This window comes from Monodelphis domestica, chromosome 4 (genome assembly GCF_027887165.1).
Source record: "Monodelphis domestica isolate mMonDom1 chromosome 4, mMonDom1.pri, whole genome shotgun sequence".
Taxonomy (NCBI): domain Eukaryota; kingdom Metazoa; phylum Chordata; class Mammalia; order Didelphimorphia; family Didelphidae; genus Monodelphis; species Monodelphis domestica.
In genome coordinates this window covers 384,489,153-384,507,340 of record NC_077230.1, presented here as the reverse complement: position 1 = coordinate 384,507,340, position 18,188 = coordinate 384,489,153, and the positions used below count along the sequence as shown (strand labels likewise).

At 42.1% G+C, this 18,188-nt stretch overlaps 1 protein-coding gene across 2 annotated transcripts in view; it reads left to right on the top strand.

Moving 5' to 3' along the window:
- Window positions 1–17,562, top strand: part of KDM1A (lysine demethylase 1A) — an 84,172-nt gene extending 66,610 nt beyond the window's left edge. For both annotated transcript variants that reach the window (XM_007491203.3, XM_007491201.3), the window contains 10 exons: window positions 223–313; window positions 527–661; window positions 1,480–1,553; window positions 2,109–2,220; window positions 3,335–3,467; window positions 7,230–7,417; window positions 8,465–8,579; window positions 14,707–14,834; window positions 15,564–15,710; window positions 17,042–17,562. In XM_007491203.3, the coding sequence (XP_007491265.1) occupies window positions 223–313; window positions 527–661; window positions 1,480–1,553; window positions 2,109–2,220; window positions 3,335–3,467; window positions 7,230–7,417; window positions 8,465–8,579; window positions 14,707–14,834; window positions 15,564–15,710; window positions 17,042–17,227 (1,309 nt within the window). In that variant the 3' untranslated portion in view covers window positions 17,228–17,562. The remainder of the gene's footprint in view (window positions 1–222; window positions 314–526; window positions 662–1,479; window positions 1,554–2,108; window positions 2,221–3,334; window positions 3,468–7,229; window positions 7,418–8,464; window positions 8,580–14,706; window positions 14,835–15,563; window positions 15,711–17,041) is intronic.
- The last annotated feature ends 626 nt before the right edge of the window (window positions 17,563–18,188 follow it).

Sequence of the window (18,188 nt, the reverse complement as noted above, 5' to 3'; positions counted from 1 at the left end):
TACCAGTATACATCCTAAATTCTCCCAATCCCCCCCCCCCCAATCCCAAAAAAAGAATGTGGGTTCCTTTAGGTCAGAGTGTTGTTCATGTTTACCAAGTTTCTTGCATAATGCTCTTCCTATAATAGAGTACTTGGTTAAATTACTTGTTAATATTTATTGAGCCCCATGCTAAGTTGGATACTGTTCTGGGTACTTAAAGTTTATGATCCCTTTCATTAGGTTACAGGAAAAGCATGTGAAAGATGAACAGATTGAGCATTGGAAGAAAATTGTGAAAACTCAGGAGGAATTGAAGGAACTTCTTAATAAGGTGAGCTGCTTTCTGATGATGTCATTGGAACTGCCATAACCCAAAGTATATAAACTCAGATTTGGAAGGAACTTTTGCCATCTGACCTAAACCATCAAAGAAGCTCTCCACTAGCCACATTCCACTTGCTAACCTTGAAAAATTCCTGATTTTGCCAACACTTAGGTATCCTCATGATATAGCAGTTTAGTCTGGAACAATTTTATTTTCTAGATGGTGAATTTGAAAGAGAAGATCAAAGAACTCCACCAGCAATATAAAGAAGCATCTGAAGTAAAGCCACCTCGAGATATTACAGCAGAATTTCTTGTAAAAAGTAAACACCGGGATCTCACAGCCCTTTGCAAAGTACGTACAGACCTGAGCTTAATTGGGGAAAATTCAGCATGATTTTATATGGAGGTGAACTTTTACAGTGAGGCCCTTTTTTTCCTATCCTCACCCTGGAAATGGGGGCCTTAGAGAATGGCTAGTTATTCATCAACTTCTTACAAATAAATGAGGTTTAGAGCAAGGAAATGACTTGCCCATATTTATGTATCTATGTACCCTTTTTATCCTCCTCCTGTAGCATCTCACTTTCTAAAAGGATGCCAACTTCATGCTCTCTCTCATATGGTCTTATCCCCTTCGTTAGTTTAAATAGAATCCCAAATCAGAACCCTGACTTTCCTTAAATTGGAAGACAGCTTTCTCTTCCAAACAACCAGTTAACTTTTATAAGCTGATCAGGAACCTAGTATTGAGATTAATGTCAACTTCACAGAATCATGGCGGTCAGCATACAATATCTGAACCAAAGCCTCCTGACTTTAATTAAACTCTACCTAGCTCTTAATTGTTATATTCTTCTTGTAAATAAACTAATTGATTATCTTACTGTGGTTTTTGTGAAAATCTTCCCATGACACAACAGTGACCCTGGGTTCTGAAAGGATGCGCCAATAGGGATCAAACTCTCAGATCAATAAGATTCGTTAAGCATCTATGTGCCAGACATTAAGTCCATCACTTCAGGATCCTCCTTAAGCACAGGCCTAGTATCTGGGGACTAGCCTAGCTAAGTGCAAAGTGACTCATCCACTACTCAGGGATGGATTGTGTGGTCATAGCATGAAATTAATAAAATCATAGAGATAAATTGCCATTATATTTCATTTGACCAGGAATATGATGAATTGGCAGAAACACAAGTAAAACTAGAAGAGAAGCTACAAGAGCTAGAAGCCAATCCCCCAAGGTATGAATTCATATTCATGTGGTGCTAAAGTTCAAGAATCCTAATCATCTTTAAGAAAAGATGCTAATAAGCCTAGCAACAGTTTACACAGCCCTTGAAGTGGGCAGAAGCACAAAGATCCATTCAAGGCCTTCTGATTCCAAGGCCAGTGCTAATTTTTGTTTTGTTTCATTTTTGTGCAGACTTCTCGGACGTGTGACTTTTTTGTTTTCTTTATCAAATAGTTTTTAATAGGAAATGATAGAATAAAAGATTTTCATTTTGTAATGAAAATAGAAGATATGGGGTGTGTGGATATAGAGCTTGTTCAGGTTCCCAAGTTAGTTAACCTTGAATGATATTTATTATATATATGTGTATACAGGCTACTTGACACATCACAAAAAAATACTAGTTCATAGCTATATAAATTCTTTGTAAAATTAAGATTTATGTAATAGTATTTCCCTCACAAAAATACCTTTGTGAATTTGATAGTACAAATAATGTTATCTTCATTTTAGTCCAATTACCTCAGAATTGCTCAGTCACCTTTTTTTTGTTCTTATTTTGCAGTGATGTATATTTATCCTCAAGAGACAGGCAGATCCTTGATTGGCATTTTGCAAATCTAGAATTTGCTAATGCCACACCTCTGTCAACTCTTTCTCTTAAACATTGGGACCAGGTAATTCCTTCATCACCTGTCTTATGTTTTGTCTATAAAATGTTTCCAGGAGAATGGGCTGTACTATAACTGTTTAAACAAACTAAGAAAAAAGATTCCCTTGAATCCACAGCTGGAGAAAGAATACTTCTTATGGCCACAAATCCTTTGGACCATTAGAAATGGACTATTCCCTAAATACTCTAGGAAAATGTTAGGTTTTACTCCCATTTTTGTCCCATAGTCAGGTTTCTGCTCTAAACAGAGGATTTGATTGGCTACTTGTTCACATCATATCTAAATATTCTCAGCCTTTTAATTACATTAAAGGAAACCCTCTATTATCTGGAGGTTCAGCTTATTTATAAAAATGATAATTGGGATTTTCTACAAATCTGTCACTGAATTTTACTTAAGGATAGAGTGTATTCTCCTAGTAGTTTTGTATACTCAAGAGACAGTTGAATCTTTCCTTAGAGAGGAAAGTAAGAAGCATTTTCAATGTTTTCTTAGTTTGGCCCCCTGGAAAACTTTTAAAAAGGCTTATTCAAAATGCCAAGAAGGTCAGTCAAGAACTGAAACCAGTAAGTAATCCTCTAATTCAAATTCTGCTAATGACAGTTTTAAAACTGTCTTTCTAGCTATCTACTCCATTTTCTGGAAGAGTCTGTGTGTTTTGGGAATAGAATTTATTTTGTTACTAGCTTAGTCATTATGTATTTTTGACAAGAAGCTCCTCTCATCTGAACTCCAGAGGTGCTCCCAGGCCTACAAGAATAAAAATATAGGTGTCATAATATTTTAGGTTCTCTGGACTCACATAGGTGGTATGTCTCTGTAGAGCACCATCTTTATTAGGGAAGGTTCAGAAACCATATCCATAACCCAATAAAGAATGTGCAATGGTTACTGACTTACTGCTTTAGTCCCTCTGCTGTTCTTCACTTCCTCTCTAGTAATATCATTACCATTTCAGTGACACTGATACATTTCCCACGAAAGATAATGTGTTGGCTTCAAGTTACTTTAGAAATGGCAGAACTTGGTACAAATGACTGTTCTGGCTGGTTGGTAGGGGAGGGAATGTCCTCATTTGTGAAAGTCTAAGGATATCACTTCTCCCCTTACTTTTTAGGATGATGATTTTGAGTTTACTGGAAGTCACTTGACAGTGAGGAATGGCTACTCCTGTGTACCAGTGGCCCTGGCTGAAGGGCTGGACATTAAATTGAATACAGCAGTTCGACAAGTACGCTACACAGCTTCTGGTAAGTCACCTTCAATTGGGGCATGAAGGATTTCCTTATAATATTTTATGTGCTTTAGTATTTTTGACTAAACAGAGAAAGTATTTCTCTATGCTTTGTCCAGGTGAAGGATTAATATCTTCCCTCCAGGCTTCTGCTACATCATGTGGGGTAGAGGGAACTTTGGTCCTTGAAGATGATGGTGTCAGAGTGCACAATCCAGTAGGTCCTACTAAGGGGGAAAGGCTTTAGAGGCATATCAAGTTTCTTTCACAAGACTATGCTTATCACAGAATTCTGACCACTAGATGATACTGTTTTTTTCTTCCATAATAGAAAACCTTTCCATGAAATACTCTTTTTTTTCTGACACTCTCTTAGATTTTCTCTTACCTATCTGACCAGTCTTCTTCCACCTCCTTTGCTGACTCATCATCCATGTTCTACCAGCTAACTGAGTGGGGTTTCATCCTATATTCTCTCGATTTCCTCACTTCCTTCCATCAGTTTAATTAGCATCTTTATGTGTATGACTCACAGATCTAAATATCAGCCCCATTCTCTCCCCTGAACTTCATTCCTATATCACCAGATGTCCTATTAAGCATTTCAAATTGGCTGCCCTAGAGACATCTGAAACATATCTAAAATAGAATTCATTTTCTTTTTGCTCTCCCTGCTTCTAACTTCCCTATCCCTACTGAAGGCACCACCAGCCTTCCAGTCTCACCGGTTCTTACCTTGACATTGTCCTGGATGCCTTCCATACTGCCTCATCTCTCATCTCCAGTCTGTTACCAAATCTTGCCACTTTTATTTCTGCAAATCTCTCACATCTCACCCCTTCTCTTTATTAACAACTGCCACCTTAGAGTACACCCTCATCACTTCTTTCCTAATTATTGCAAAAGTCTGCTAATTGGTCTCCCTACATCACAGTCGTCTCTACCCCTGGTCATCCTACGCACTGATGTCAAAATGATTTTCTTGAAGTACAGGTCTGATCATGCCATTTCCTTATTTAGTCAACCCATTGGCTCCTTGTTGCCTCTCAGAAAAAAAAAAAATTTTTGAACTGCTCACAACCAGGCTTCAACCTACTTTTGCAAACTATAGTCCAGCCAAACTGGCCTTCTCTTTGCTGTTTATACATGAGAGTACCCCATCTCTGGTCTCATGCCTTTGCCCTAGCCATCCTCACCCCCACTCAGGGAATGTGCTCCCTCCTCATAGAACTCATTTCCCTTTTCCTTTAGGATGCAGGTTAAGCTGAAGTGATTGATGCCTTTCCTGATCCCAACTGCTAGTGCCCACCCTCCTAAAATATTTTATATTTGTTCTCTTTAATTTTATGCTTTGTATACTTAACTATGTATTGTCTCCCCACTAGAACACAAGCTTCTTGTGAGTAGCAGGTGTTTCATTGTATCCCTAGACCCTAGCACAATGTCTAGCCCAGAATAGGCCTTCTATAGAATGTTTGCAAAATGATTGCTCTCCTGATCCCCTTGGAGGCATTATGTGTTGCTATGTTGAAGGTGGAACCCAAACTAGAGAAATGGTACATCCTTAATGGTTGAAGACCACTGCATGAATGAATACCTGCTATTCTTCATCATCTCCCTGTTGAGAGATGGCCTTGAAGAACAGCCTCAGGCAGCTGAACATCCCTAGGCTCCTTGCTAAAGAGAGGGGTTTACACACATATCTTGTAGTTAGAGGGTTGGGTTTGTTGTGGGTTTTTATTTTTAAACATACACTCATGTGTATGTTTTAAGCATTGAAGGTTATATAGAAACTGATTGTGTCAATGTTTAGTCTCAACATTGTGGTAAAGTCTCCAGAAAAAGGGTTGCCCATTTTAGGTAAATGAATCCAGTGGTTGCCAGTGTATTTTTGTTTATCAGGCCCCCTTTTTTTTATTCAGAATATCTTTCCATGGTTACATGATTCATGATTCCTTTCTCTCTCTCTCTCTCTCTCTCTCTCTCTCTCTCTCTCTCTCTCTCTCTCTCCCTCCCCCTACCTCCCTCCCTCCTCTTTCTCTCTGTCTCTCCTTCCCTCCTCTCTCTGTCTCTGTGTGTGTGTGTGTCTCTCTGTCTCTGTCTCTCTCTGTCTCTCTCCCTCCCCCCCTATTCCCTCACCCCTTCTGGAGCTGACAAGAAGTTAAACTGGGTTATACGTGTATCATTGTTCAAAATCAAAATTCATATTTGCAGTAGAATGATCTTTTAGCATTAAAACCTTAATCATATCCCCATTGAACCATGTGATCAGGCAGTTGTTTTTCTTCTGTGTTTCTGCTCCCACAGTTCTTCCTCTGGATGTGGATAGTTCTTTCTCATGAGTCCCTCAGAATTGTCCTGGGTCATTGTACTGCTGCTAATAGAGAAGTCCATTACATTCGATTGTACCACAGTGTGTCAGTCTCTGTGTACAATGTTCTCCTGGTTCTGCTCCTTTCACTCTGCATCAATTCCTGGAGGTCGTTAAAGTTCAAATCAAATTCCTCCATTTTATTATTCTTTTGAGCACAATAGTATTCCATCACCAACAGACACCACAATTTGTTCGGCCATTCCCGAATTGATGGGCATCCCCTCATTTTCCAATTTTTGGCCACCACAAAGAGCGCAGCTATGAATATTCTTGTACAAGTCTTTTTCCTTATTGTCTCTTTGGGGTACAAACCCAGCAGTGGTATGGCTGGATCAAAGGGCAGGCATTCTAATTAGAAGGGATTTAGAACACTTTTTCATGTGCTTATTAATAGTTTTGATTTTTCATGTAAAAACTGCCTTTTCATGTCCCTTGACCATTTGTCGATTGGGGAATGACTCCTCAAACCCTTTTCAACAACAAACCACCATGACAAAATATAGTGGGAATCCCAGGGTAATTTATTATACTATTATGTATTTTTTTTTAGATTTATTCATAAGGCTCTGCAAAAAAAACTCCAAATTAGTTTCTTAAATGATTGTAAATGTAAAGTTGATAAAGCCAAAAAAAAAATTATAAATGTTCTATGTGAAGAGTTGAAAGTGGCAATTTGGAGACAGTTTTACGTCAGGCTAAAAAACTGCAAAACTCATTGACATAGTTACTGGGCAAACACCAAAATCACTGTGCAGATGTTTTGAGGGTTTGCATCACTGCAGAGACAAGCAAAGGAAAAATATATTTGTTCCATGGATGAGCAATTTATTTATTGCTTAAGGCACCATTAAATGGCAACAATGATTTATTAAGGGCCTGCTATATGCCAGGCATTGGACTAAGGACTTTACAAATATTCATTTTATCCTCATGACAACCCTGTGAGATAAGATAGGTGCTATTAAGATCTCTTTTTTATAGTCAAGGAAAGTGAAGCATACAGAAATTAAGTGGCCTGCCCATGGTCACACAATTAATAGGAATCTGAGGATGAATTAGAACTTGGGTATCCCTGACTCCAAGCCCTGAGCTCAGTCTATTCTCCCAGCTAGCTGCCTAGTCATTTAAAGAATTTTTAGCATGAACCCTTCAACCATCATAACAAATGGGAATTTTGCAAACCATTGAGGTAAGACCCTTTCCTTAGACTTAATTTGTACCCTTTGTTGTCCTTGTCTAGAATAGGAAGGAGTTGATAAGTGTCAATATGTATTTGGTGCTTTAGGTTAAACAGGAATGTTATTTTTATTTCCTCAGTTCTGATATCTATCAACTTTTGCTTAATTTGGACTATATGTTGAGCTCCTCCATCCTTGGTATGTTTTTCCCCCTAAATCTTTACAGGATGTGAAGTGATTGCTGTGAATACTCGCTCTACCAGCCAGACCTTCATTTATAAATGTGATGCTGTTCTCTGTACTCTTCCCCTGGGTGTACTGAAACAGCAGCCACCAGCCGTACAATTTGTGCCACCTCTTCCTGAGTGGAAAACTTCTGCGGTGCAAAGAATGGGATTTGGCAACCTTAACAAGGTAAATATCTTACACATATGGAGCCAGACTGATTCTCCCCAACTTCTTATTCATCTGTAATTCATTGACTGAGTGTGGGACACCGAGTTCAGCACTGGAGAAGAGAATTCAAATCTCTTCTTCTTTACATTCTGAAGATAATTAATCCTTAGTCCCCTTCCCTCCTGGAGTTTAGCATGGTTGGATAAGATACATACAGGTATTATGCAGTATTAGACCAGAATAACTGCTAAATTATTTTAAAGTTTCATGAAACATTTCCCTCACAATAACTGTATAAGTAGATAAAGAATGTAGTAGTATCTCCATTTCCCAGATAGGGAAAGCCCAGAAAGGTGGTGACCATTCCTGGTTACACAGATAGTGACTCTCAGAGTTGAACCCCAAAACTCATGATTCCAAATCCAAGGCAGCCTCCACCATGCCCAAAGCTCTGCATTGCCAGGACATACAAGAATGGTGCAGAAGTGGAGGCATTGGCTGCAGCCTTTTGGGGACCAGTTCTGCATACAGTGGCATGTGGAATTCTTTGGGATAGGGTCCACTGGGATTTCTTTAGCTGTAGCCAAATGCTAGGAAGTGAAGAGGGCCGCTTACTTAGGTGAAACTTTTGCCTCCTTGGCATACGAGACTGCCCTTTGCAGCTTAGCCTCTTTGGCATTGGTTTTTGGTTGTTGGAATGCCTGACTGAAGACACTCTTGTGGACTGGTGAGATTCTCATTCATGGTCTGGAGGCACTAGGATTAGGACTTAGGGTATTTTTAGCTAGGTGATAATTTTCTACCTCCTTCCTATATTTCCATTTTAATATCTCTACCTTGCTGTAAATAAAGCTACTAATCAGCCTCATGACTTGAGTTAATTTTATATGTTGTGACCACAACAGCCTTTTTTAACTCATAAATTTAGTCAAATCATTTTTAACCTTTACCGAAGGAGGAGAATAGTTTCCAGGATGGTCGTGATCTTTTCTGATGAAGCCCTGCTGTATTTTAGACTTTTGAGGAAAATTGGTGACTGGCCCTTGTGTTCTCTTGTCATGCCAGGTGGTTTTGTGTTTTGACCGAGTGTTCTGGGACCCAAGTGTCAATTTGTTTGGTCATGTCGGCAGCACTACTGCTAGCAGGGGAGAACTTTTCCTTTTCTGGAACCTCTATAAAGGTAATTTCATTCATGTTTTCTTCTTTAAAATAATATTTTCCTAAAGGACTGGCACAATCACACTTTTTCTGGGGCTTTGTTGAGCATGCTTTCCCTCCCTTGTTTTATTTAAATTAGGTGGTAAGAATAAAAATATGTTATTTTAAAAAAGAAAGAGAATGAAACAATAGTAATTTTAAAAATATGTTTACGCAGTCCAAAAGATAATAGTAAATGGTTTCATGATCACTTCTTTCCAATTACTAGGATTTTAATTCCTCAAAAGTTTGCTTTGTTGGGGGGAGGGTATTTATTTATTTAGAATATTTTTCCATGGTTTCCCTCCTCTCTCCCAGAGCCAATGAGCAATTCCACTGGGTTATACATGTATCATTGTTCATGCTTACAGTAGAGTGATCTTTTAGCATTAAAATCCTAATCATATCCCAATCAAACCATGTGATGAATCATTTTGTGTGGTGTGTTTCTACTCCTGAAGTTCTTTTACTGGATGTGTATAGCATTCTTTCTCATAAGTCCCTCAGAATTGTCCTGGGTCATGCATTGCTGCTAGTAGAGAAATCCATTACATTTGATTGTGCCACAGTGTATCCGTCTCTGTAAACAACGTTCTCCTGGTTCTGCTGGTTCTGCTCCTTTAACTCTGCATCAGTTCCTGGAGGTCATTCCAGTTCACACGGAATTCCTCCAGTTCATTATTCCTTACAGAACAGTAGTATTCTGTCACCATCAGATACTACAATTTGTTCAGCCATTCCCCAATTGAGGGACACCCCCACATTTTCCTTTTTTTTTTTGCCACTATAAAAAGTGCAGCAATAAAAGCTTTTAGTATCATATTGTTTTGATGATCACTGCTTATAGTACAGCTAATCTGGTACTGCTAGGCTGCCATCTTTCACATTTTTTCATTATTTCCTTTGATATTCTTGATCTTTTGATCTTTCATATGAACTTTGTTATAGTTCTTTCTTATTCTATAAAACAGTTTATTGGTAGTTTGATAGGTATGGCCCTGAGTAAGTAAATTAATTTGGATAGGATTGTCATTTTTTATTATATTATCTCGGCTTACCCATGAGCGATTAGTGTTTTTCCAATCATTTAGATCTATTTTTAATTGTGTGAAAAGTGTTTTGTTGTTGTATTCATGTAATTTCTGTTTTTCTTGGCAAATAGATTCCTAAATATTTTATATTGTCTAGAGTAATTTTAAATGGAGTTGCTCTTTGTAACTTGCTGCTGAGTTGTGTTAGAAACATACAGAAATGTTGATGATTTATGTGAGTTTATTTTGCATCCTTCAACTTTGCTGAAATTGTTGGTTATTTCCACTAGCTTTTTAGTTGATTCTGTAGGATTCTTTAAGTAGACCATCATATCACCTGCAAGGAGAGGGATAGTTTAGTCTCCTCATTGCCTACTTTAATCCCTTCAATTTCTTTTTCTTCTCTAATTGCTACAGCTGAGCATGCATTTTGATTTGTGAGGTTTTCTTCTGACCGAATTAAGCTTTTTGTTCACATCCTTGGGAGGGTAGCCACCCACCTATCCATCAGGGCCAAAATCCTACAGACTTTTATATAGACAGCTGACCCAAAATCATTACACATGCAATCTTGTTGGGCTCCTCTCATTTGGAACTTGAGAAAATCCAGCCAGGGTTGCTGAAGTTTATCTTAGAGACTCAGCAGTCATCTAATCCAGGCTCTACCTGAGCAGAAATCCTCTTAGTGACATCCCTGAGCAGTAACTGCCATGCCCAGCCTGGCCCAGGGACATTTTCCTTATATGGAGCCAGACTCTGCCTTTCTGCACCTCTGCCTAGTCACCCCTCATTCTGCCCTCTGGGGATACACTATACACTATACCTATACACTAGACCACCCCAGAAAATAATCAGCCTGGCAGGAGCTCAACATTTGCAATTCAGTATGGACTCTGCTAATTACAAATGGTTCTGTGCTCCATTGAAGAATGTCCCAGAATGGCTGGGTACTGCTTAGTCATACTTCATTTGCTTTATGTTTAAATGGCTGAGCTTATTGGGAAACAAACTGGCTGTTCCCCCTTCTAGATAAATGATCAGTAATTCAGGTTGCCTGATAAAGTATAAGAAACTACTATATATTCCAAATTCGATAATATGAAGCTTCATGTTTCCTTTATGCTTTGAAGGTTACAGGGTCTATTTCACAAGTCCTTGGAAACAGGTAGTGTAAGTAGTGTTAGGGCAGATTTGTAGAGACTATATTGTGTAATCTCTGTTGTTGATAAAAAGTAATCTGACTGCAGTTTCCAGTTGAGGTAAGGTTGGACGTAGTTCGGCTTTAGCAAATGAAAAAAACTCCTTGGAGGCAGGTTACAAAAAACCAAACCTTATTTAATAACTTACGGTTTAAGAGAAGGAAAGAATAGTAACTGGGTTTTGAGGATGAGTGTTCCCTAAGATCTACTAGGGTACTAAGCTTTCTCCCACTCCCTTCACGGCCTTTCTTCGTGTCTCAAAATCTCAAAACCATCCCATGCTTCTTACTCTAGCTTAATTCCCAATATCTATCTTATCTAAACCTATGTCCAATTATCCTTATAAATTAAAATATATACTGCCTCCAAGGTCAGGCCTAGTAGGCCAGAAATGGCTTTGAGATTGGGCCAATAGTCTGTCTCCACTCTGTCAGACTCACCCCAGCTACTGTCCGGTCATAGGCTCACTCTTAACAAACTGTAGATCTGGTATTTCCCAAAGATTATGTATGGAATATACCACAGAGCCCAGGAATAGCACCTTTCAGGAATCAGGTTAGCTCCAGAGAGCAACAACCAGTCCAAACCTCCACCCCAACATTCCACTAAGATAGCTTTTACAGAATTCTCTCCTGTCTCTCACTTATAAAACTTACTTAACAGACCCAAAGTCTGATTTTATCCTAATAGTAGTACTGTGTTCCTTTTATAATTAGGAAGCTGGAACCCAGAGAAAGCAAGTTTCTGACATATTGGGCATGGATAGGCTTCAAAGCCAGCTTTCTCCTGCTCCCAGATCTAGCAGTCTCACCACTTGTTTTGTTTGTTTTTTAAATCCTTACCTTCTGTTTTAGTATCAGTACTAGGACAGAAGATCAGTAAGGGCTAGGTGATCAGGATTAAGTGACTTGTCCAGAGTCACACCTCTAGGAAATATCTAAAACCAGATATGAACCTAGGACCTCCCATGGCTAGGCCTGGCTCTCAATTCACTGAGCCACCCAGCTGCCCTAACACCACTTCATTTTGAAATGAAGCCAGACTGCCCACCTGTGTTTGGCCCGCTTGGCTCATATCTTCATCATTCCAGCAAATCACTTGCTAGAAGAGAAAAAATAGTGTTATAGTAACATTCTGGCTTCGTTTCCCATTGCTGACACTTAAACTTAATATAAGTGTATTAGAAGAACCACAGATCTGGAGTCAAAGAACCTGGGTCCAGCACCGAGCTCAGCCATTTGGTCTTGGACTAGTCATTTTACTGTCTTGCAGCTCATTTTCTCCATCTCTAAAATGAAAATTTTGGACTGGACTAATTCTAAGGTCTCTTCTAACTCAAAATTCTCATTTGACCCTTTCATTCCCACTAATTATTAGCTTTCTGCCTTTTGTAACTAAATGCTTCAAAAAGGCCATCTACACTAGGAGCTCTCTCCTAAACTTCTAACATTTAGACATTCCCCGAGACGTGCTCTTTCCAAAGTGGCCAGGAATCTTAGTTTCCAAATCCAATGGTCTTTTCTCAGGCCTCATTCCCCTTGACCTCTTAGCACCTCAACGCTGTTGACCACTTTTTTCTCCTCCTTGATACCCTCTTCTCTCTAAGTTTTAAAAACACTTCTCTCTCCCAGTTCTCCTGCCTATCTTACTGCTCTTTGGCTTTGCTAAGTCCTCAACTAGTGTGTGCCCTCAGGGTCCTCAGGGTTTTGGGTCCTCTTGACTACATTTGATGACCTCATCAGCTCCCAGGGAGCTCATATTTACCTTTCCTATCTCCTCCTGTCTGCTGATTTCCAGTCTCAATCTTCAACTGCCTTTCAGGCATTTCAAAATAAATGTTGAGTAGACATCTTGAACTCAACATGTCCAAAACGGTATTCAGTATCTTTCCCTTCCTACCTTCTTTTCTCAGGGTCTACCTGTCAGTAGCGCTGTTGCAACACCTGGAATATGTCCCCTCGTCTCTCTTTACACTGCCCCCACCCTGGCAAGGCCACCTCACCTCACCTGCACTGTTGTAATAGCTCCAGGTCTCTCCTCACTTTAGTCCATCCTCTTTCAGTCACTGAAGGGATTTTCCTAATGCACAGGTCCGACTGTGTCATTCCCCTCCTCAGAGAATACTCCACACTGACTCCCTACTGCCTCCTAGAGCAAATAACAGCATCTCTTTCGCAGGCTTCTCACTCCTTCCTCCTCTCCATGTACTCTGCAGTTCAGAGACACTGGCCTCTGTTATGAGGAAAAGATAAGTTTAGTAGGAAAATGGAGTTTGCAGAAGAAAGATGCTTGAGACCTGCAAAGAAAGATTCTGGAATGCTGGAAGGAAGGGTGATGCCGGAACTCAGGGGAGTGCCTGGCCAGGGATAACTTAGACCCATCAACCTACAGTTGGAAACTCTGTTACTGGCCCAAAGTAATCCATTGATCTCCCATCTGATCATACCTTCCAAAACCCCCCTATCATACCTCCTAGTTATTCCCTAAACAAGATAGTCTGGCTCTTGGCCCTAGCCATTCTCTTTGGCTCTCCCTCCTCCACTTCACTTCCTAGCTTGCCTGGCTCATATACCATATATTCCCCTTTTCATTTTAGTAGGGGTGGAGAGAAGCAAGGATCCATCAGAGACAGGGCCTGCTTTCTATAATAAATACATCTCTCCATGAAGTGGACACCCACAAATCCACAATGGTAGCTCTTCAGGCTTGGGTTTAACCCTTAATATCCTCCTCATCTTTAAAACGAGGATCCAGTTGACTGCACACACTCTATTGCTTGCACTCTCTCTCTCTCGCTCTCTCTCTCTCGCTCTCTCTCTCTCTCTCTCAGCATATGTAAGTAGGAGCTGTTTTATTTTCATTATTGTGTACACGCGCACACACCTCTTAAACTGACACTTCCTTGGGCTAGCTAACGTGTTTCCTGAAAACTAAACAATGGGCCAGACTTGGCTTTTTCACTTGAGTCCTTCCCTAAGACAGATTCTACCTCCATATGGGTAGGAAGGCAACCAGAAAGGATTGGGAGAACTAAGCAGGGTGTGGGCAGTGTCATGGTATTACAGTATTTTATTGCGAAGTATGGGAAAACTTGAAACATTGTTATCGGGCAAGCCAGCTCAGAAATGTCATCGTTTCACCCATTTTACTATACAAGGGCATAAATGCTGGAGCCATGATGACTCATTCCTCAGTAAACTTCCTTCAGTTTTTCCCTTAGAAAGGAAGCTTGGCCTCTTTCTGAAGCACATGTAGCTCAGTCCTTCTGCAGTCATCTTGGGCATCAGCACAGCCACAGAAACAGGAGGTCATAGCTGGAAATGATGAACTCCCAGAGCCGGGAGGGATCCTAGAGGCTGTTTCCTCCAATTTACAACTGAATAAGAATCCCCACTGGCATTCCCCCTCCCCTGGAGCTCTCAGAGCCCCTGAGCAGCCCATTTTGTTTTAGGACAGTGTGTCTGTTCTTACTTACATTGAATCTGTTTCTCTACAGCATCTACCTTTGCTCCTATTTCTGCCCTCCAGTGCCATCCCTTTTCCTCAGGACACTCCTTTAGATATTTAAAGACAGCCATTGTGTCATTATTCCTCTCCTCACTCCCCAAGCTGAAGGAGCATCCCCAATTTTCCGGCTTCCAGTCCTGTGACTATCTTAGCTGCTCTGCTCGGAGCTAATTCCAGTCCTCTAATCCAGCCCCCTTCTATTTCGGATGAGTGTATGGACTTGGCCCTGAGCTCTGGGAGGTGTGCTCTATGACTGTTGTCAGGGAGTTTTAGAAGGCCACAAATTGCAGGGCTCTCACTGAAATCAATAGAAATATGACTGTGAGAGGGATCTGTAGGCAGACACCTGAATTCTCTTTTCTTTCCTCCATAGCTCCGATTCTCTTGGCTCTTGTGGCAGGAGAAGCAGCTGGCATCATGGAAAACATCAGTGATGATGTGATAGTTGGACGCTGTCTGGCCATCCTCAAAGGCATCTTTGGAAGTAGTGCCGTACCTCAGGTATGGAGCGTGCCTTGTCCTCTGCCTAAAACAGCCAAGAATTTCTCCTTGTCCATTAGAGAAGTCACTAGAAAGAATTGTGAAGCACAGATTGGGGTCAGTGACCTATTCTAAAGCACATGCTGAGTGTCAAATATGTGGTAGCATCCATGAGATTTTCCCACCCTGCCACAGAAAACATAGCATGTTTCCCTTGCCAGGCACATCATTCCCCTTCAGGACACAGTGTGCCTCCAGGCAGTATCGAAGAGCACGGATCTCATTCCTTTTCCCAATGATGTGAGCGTGCATTGGTGTGGGTGGGCTTCACTAGGGATTGCATTAGAGATTTCCAGTGAGGAAGAGTCCCCTGGTGATCATCCACACCTTCCCTGCAATTTGAGTGTTCCCTGATGCCTTCAGAGATGGAGTGAGTTGTTGGGAGTCACACAACCAGTGTGCAACAGAGCTGGGACAAGAACACAGGTCTTTGGAGGCCGCTGCCCTGCCATGCCCGGGGCGACACACAAGGAGGCCAGATCAGTGCTTGCTGATGGTTTTTAGTTCCCATAAGGATGAGAAGATTCACAGAAATGTCTCAGAAAGAGGCTCTTGGATCACTGCCTATGTTCCTAGCCTCTTGGAGATTCTGGCCATTCACCTCTGGGAGTGCTTCTCCCTCTTACCTCCATACCGAATTCTTAGAGCTGGTATATTTGTTCTGTTTAAAGTCTTTTTTTTCCCCTCTAGCCTAAAGAGACAGTGGTGTCACGATGGCGTGCTGATCCCTGGGCCCGGGGGTCCTACTCCTATGTAGCAGCTGGATCATCTGGCAATGACTATGACCTGATGGCTCAGCCAATTACTCCAGGGCCTGCTATTCCAGGTGCCCCTCAGGTAAGAAGCCACTCAGAGCCCTGACTTGGAGCGTGTCTGTCAGGAGCCTGGTCTCCAGCATCCCAAATGAGCTCCCTCCTTCCTCAGGCTTCTGGTCACTTGCCACTGTTCTCTCCAGGGTCAGAAGGAGCTGAGGGTAGAATTGGGTACCTCGAGATTCTTTCATTTAATAAAAAGAGCGCTGGCTTTGATCACCAGCACCCTGCTCTGATTCTTCCCTGAGATGTGACATTGGGCAAGTCACGGAACCTCTGCGGGCCTCCGGTTGCTCATTTGTAAGATGGGGAGAGGAGTAGAACTAGGTGATCTCGGGAGTCCTTTTCAGCTGGTCCAGCAGTCAAGTAATTGCGACTAAGTGGAGAAGTAGCACTTGTTCCCAGTCAGCCTAGTGGAAGAAGATGGATGAAGTTTGGGATTTTTGTTTAGCTTAGAATTAGGCCTCCCTCCCCAGTGTGGGGCCAGCAAGGCAGCATGGAATGAGGTCCAAGAGAAGCCAAGAGGTTGGCTCATTGACAACAGACATCATTGGTGAACAGGAGGATAACTGTAGGAGTTATTGCCCTGCTGGGAGTGAGGAAAGAAGGGGAGGAGAGCAGTGGAGATCCCAGTGGCTTCATGCTTGCATCACATTATAATTCATCAATTAGGATCAGTTGGGAGTAGAAGAGCTTTCACCTTTCTCCAGCCACAAATTGCCCAAGTAGCACCAGTGGGCAGAGGCAGATTTTCATAAACTTCCTAACCCTTAGAACTCTTGGATTGAGCTCCCAGTAGCCAGGCCTAAAGAGAAGAGGTGCTGGGTTCAAATATGACTTCAGATACTTCTTAGCTGTGTGACCCTGGGTGAGTCACTTAACCCCCATTGCCTAGCCCTCATCCCTCTTCTTAGAATCAGTACTGAGACAGAAGACAAGGGTTTGTTTTTTAAATAGATTGGACGGACTCCAACAGGATATGGAGGTCTTCAAACCAAAGTTGACGACTCCTTCCCTCTCCCCCCCACCCCCATTGGGCATTTTAAGAGAATGGATCATTGCTGAGGTTCCTCCCTTATCTCCCCAGCCAAAAGCCCCTGACATGAGCCTCAGGATGGAGATTTACTGAGAAAAGAAACGGGCAGATCTGTGCCTCGGGCTTCGTGGGAGGTCTGAGCTGGCCAGGCCAGGCCAGCCCTGATGCAAGCCCGCACACTGGATGGGATGGAAAGGCTGCATGCTGTGGGCTCTACAGTCTCTGGGTCTGGGAAGACTGTTGGGAACATCACTGGAGCAATTGCATTTAGCCAGGAGTGACTCGGAGCCAACTGACTCTTTTTCCTTCCTCTTTTTCAGCCTATCCCTCGACTGTTCTTTGCAGGTGAACACACAATCCGCAACTATCCGGCAACGGTCCATGGCGCTCTCCTGAGTGGGCTGAGAGAAGCCGGGCGGATTGCAGACCAGTTTCTAGGTGCTATGTACACGCTTCCTCGCCAGGCAACCCCCGGGGTCCCCGCCCCGCAGCCCCCTAGCATGTGAGGCTGGCCTGAAGAGGTTTCTCATTAGACGTGACGTGCATTTGCAAACTCTCCTAGCAATAGTAGATTTCACCAGGAAATCCGTCCTGGACTCTCAGTCCCTGGGAGGAGGAGCGACGTCTTGGGCTCACTTGATTCCAGGAGACCCTTCCAGAGGACTCGTTAGTTGGATATAAGGAGCACACGATGATAGACTTCCTTATTCGTTCAGAAATCTGTTTTCCCTAAAGTTAGGAATCTCAGAAGCAGCAGCTAAAGGACTGACTGGCTCTTTGGTGTGGCTTGGGGATTTTTTGGTTTATTATTTTTTAGAATAAAAGTTCATATGAAAAGCCATTCTCTTGGTTTCCCCTTACTCTTGTCTGCACTTGGCCAGGCGAGCACTTTGCTTTCCACTCCCTAATGCTTGAGGGTCCTTTCTGTACAGGCACGAGGGACACAGTACACGTTGCCAGCAGAGCCCCCATTCTAAATGCTTGGCACTGGGAAAAGAAACACGCAGAGAATTGCTCCCAGGGGGAGAGAGCGTGGAAGCAGTTCTATGTGCCACTATGATGGATCCTGCACGTTCCGGGAATTTGAGCTTTCCTGGAGAGAGGGAGTTTTTAACCTGAATTGAAAAAAAAAGCAACTCCATCTTTTATTCCCACTAAACTAGCTAAAAGTTAACATTTCCATCAGTAGTGAATACAGACAAGACCTGACGGTGAAAAGGGAAAAGAGGGCATGTTGAGGTGGCCCCTGAGTTGGCCCTCCCGGCTGATTGGATCCAGTCATGGGGCCATGGGGGCTTGGGGAGTGCTGAACAGCTGGCAAGAGAAGACCACAACTTGAGGGTGAAGGCGTATCGGGAAGTAAGGCCAGGTCTTTGGGGCCCACACTTCAGAGAGCCTTAAATGCCACAGGAGTTTGCACTTTCGTGGGCTGTGGCCCTCCAAGCTCAGCAAGGACAGGTGAGCCTA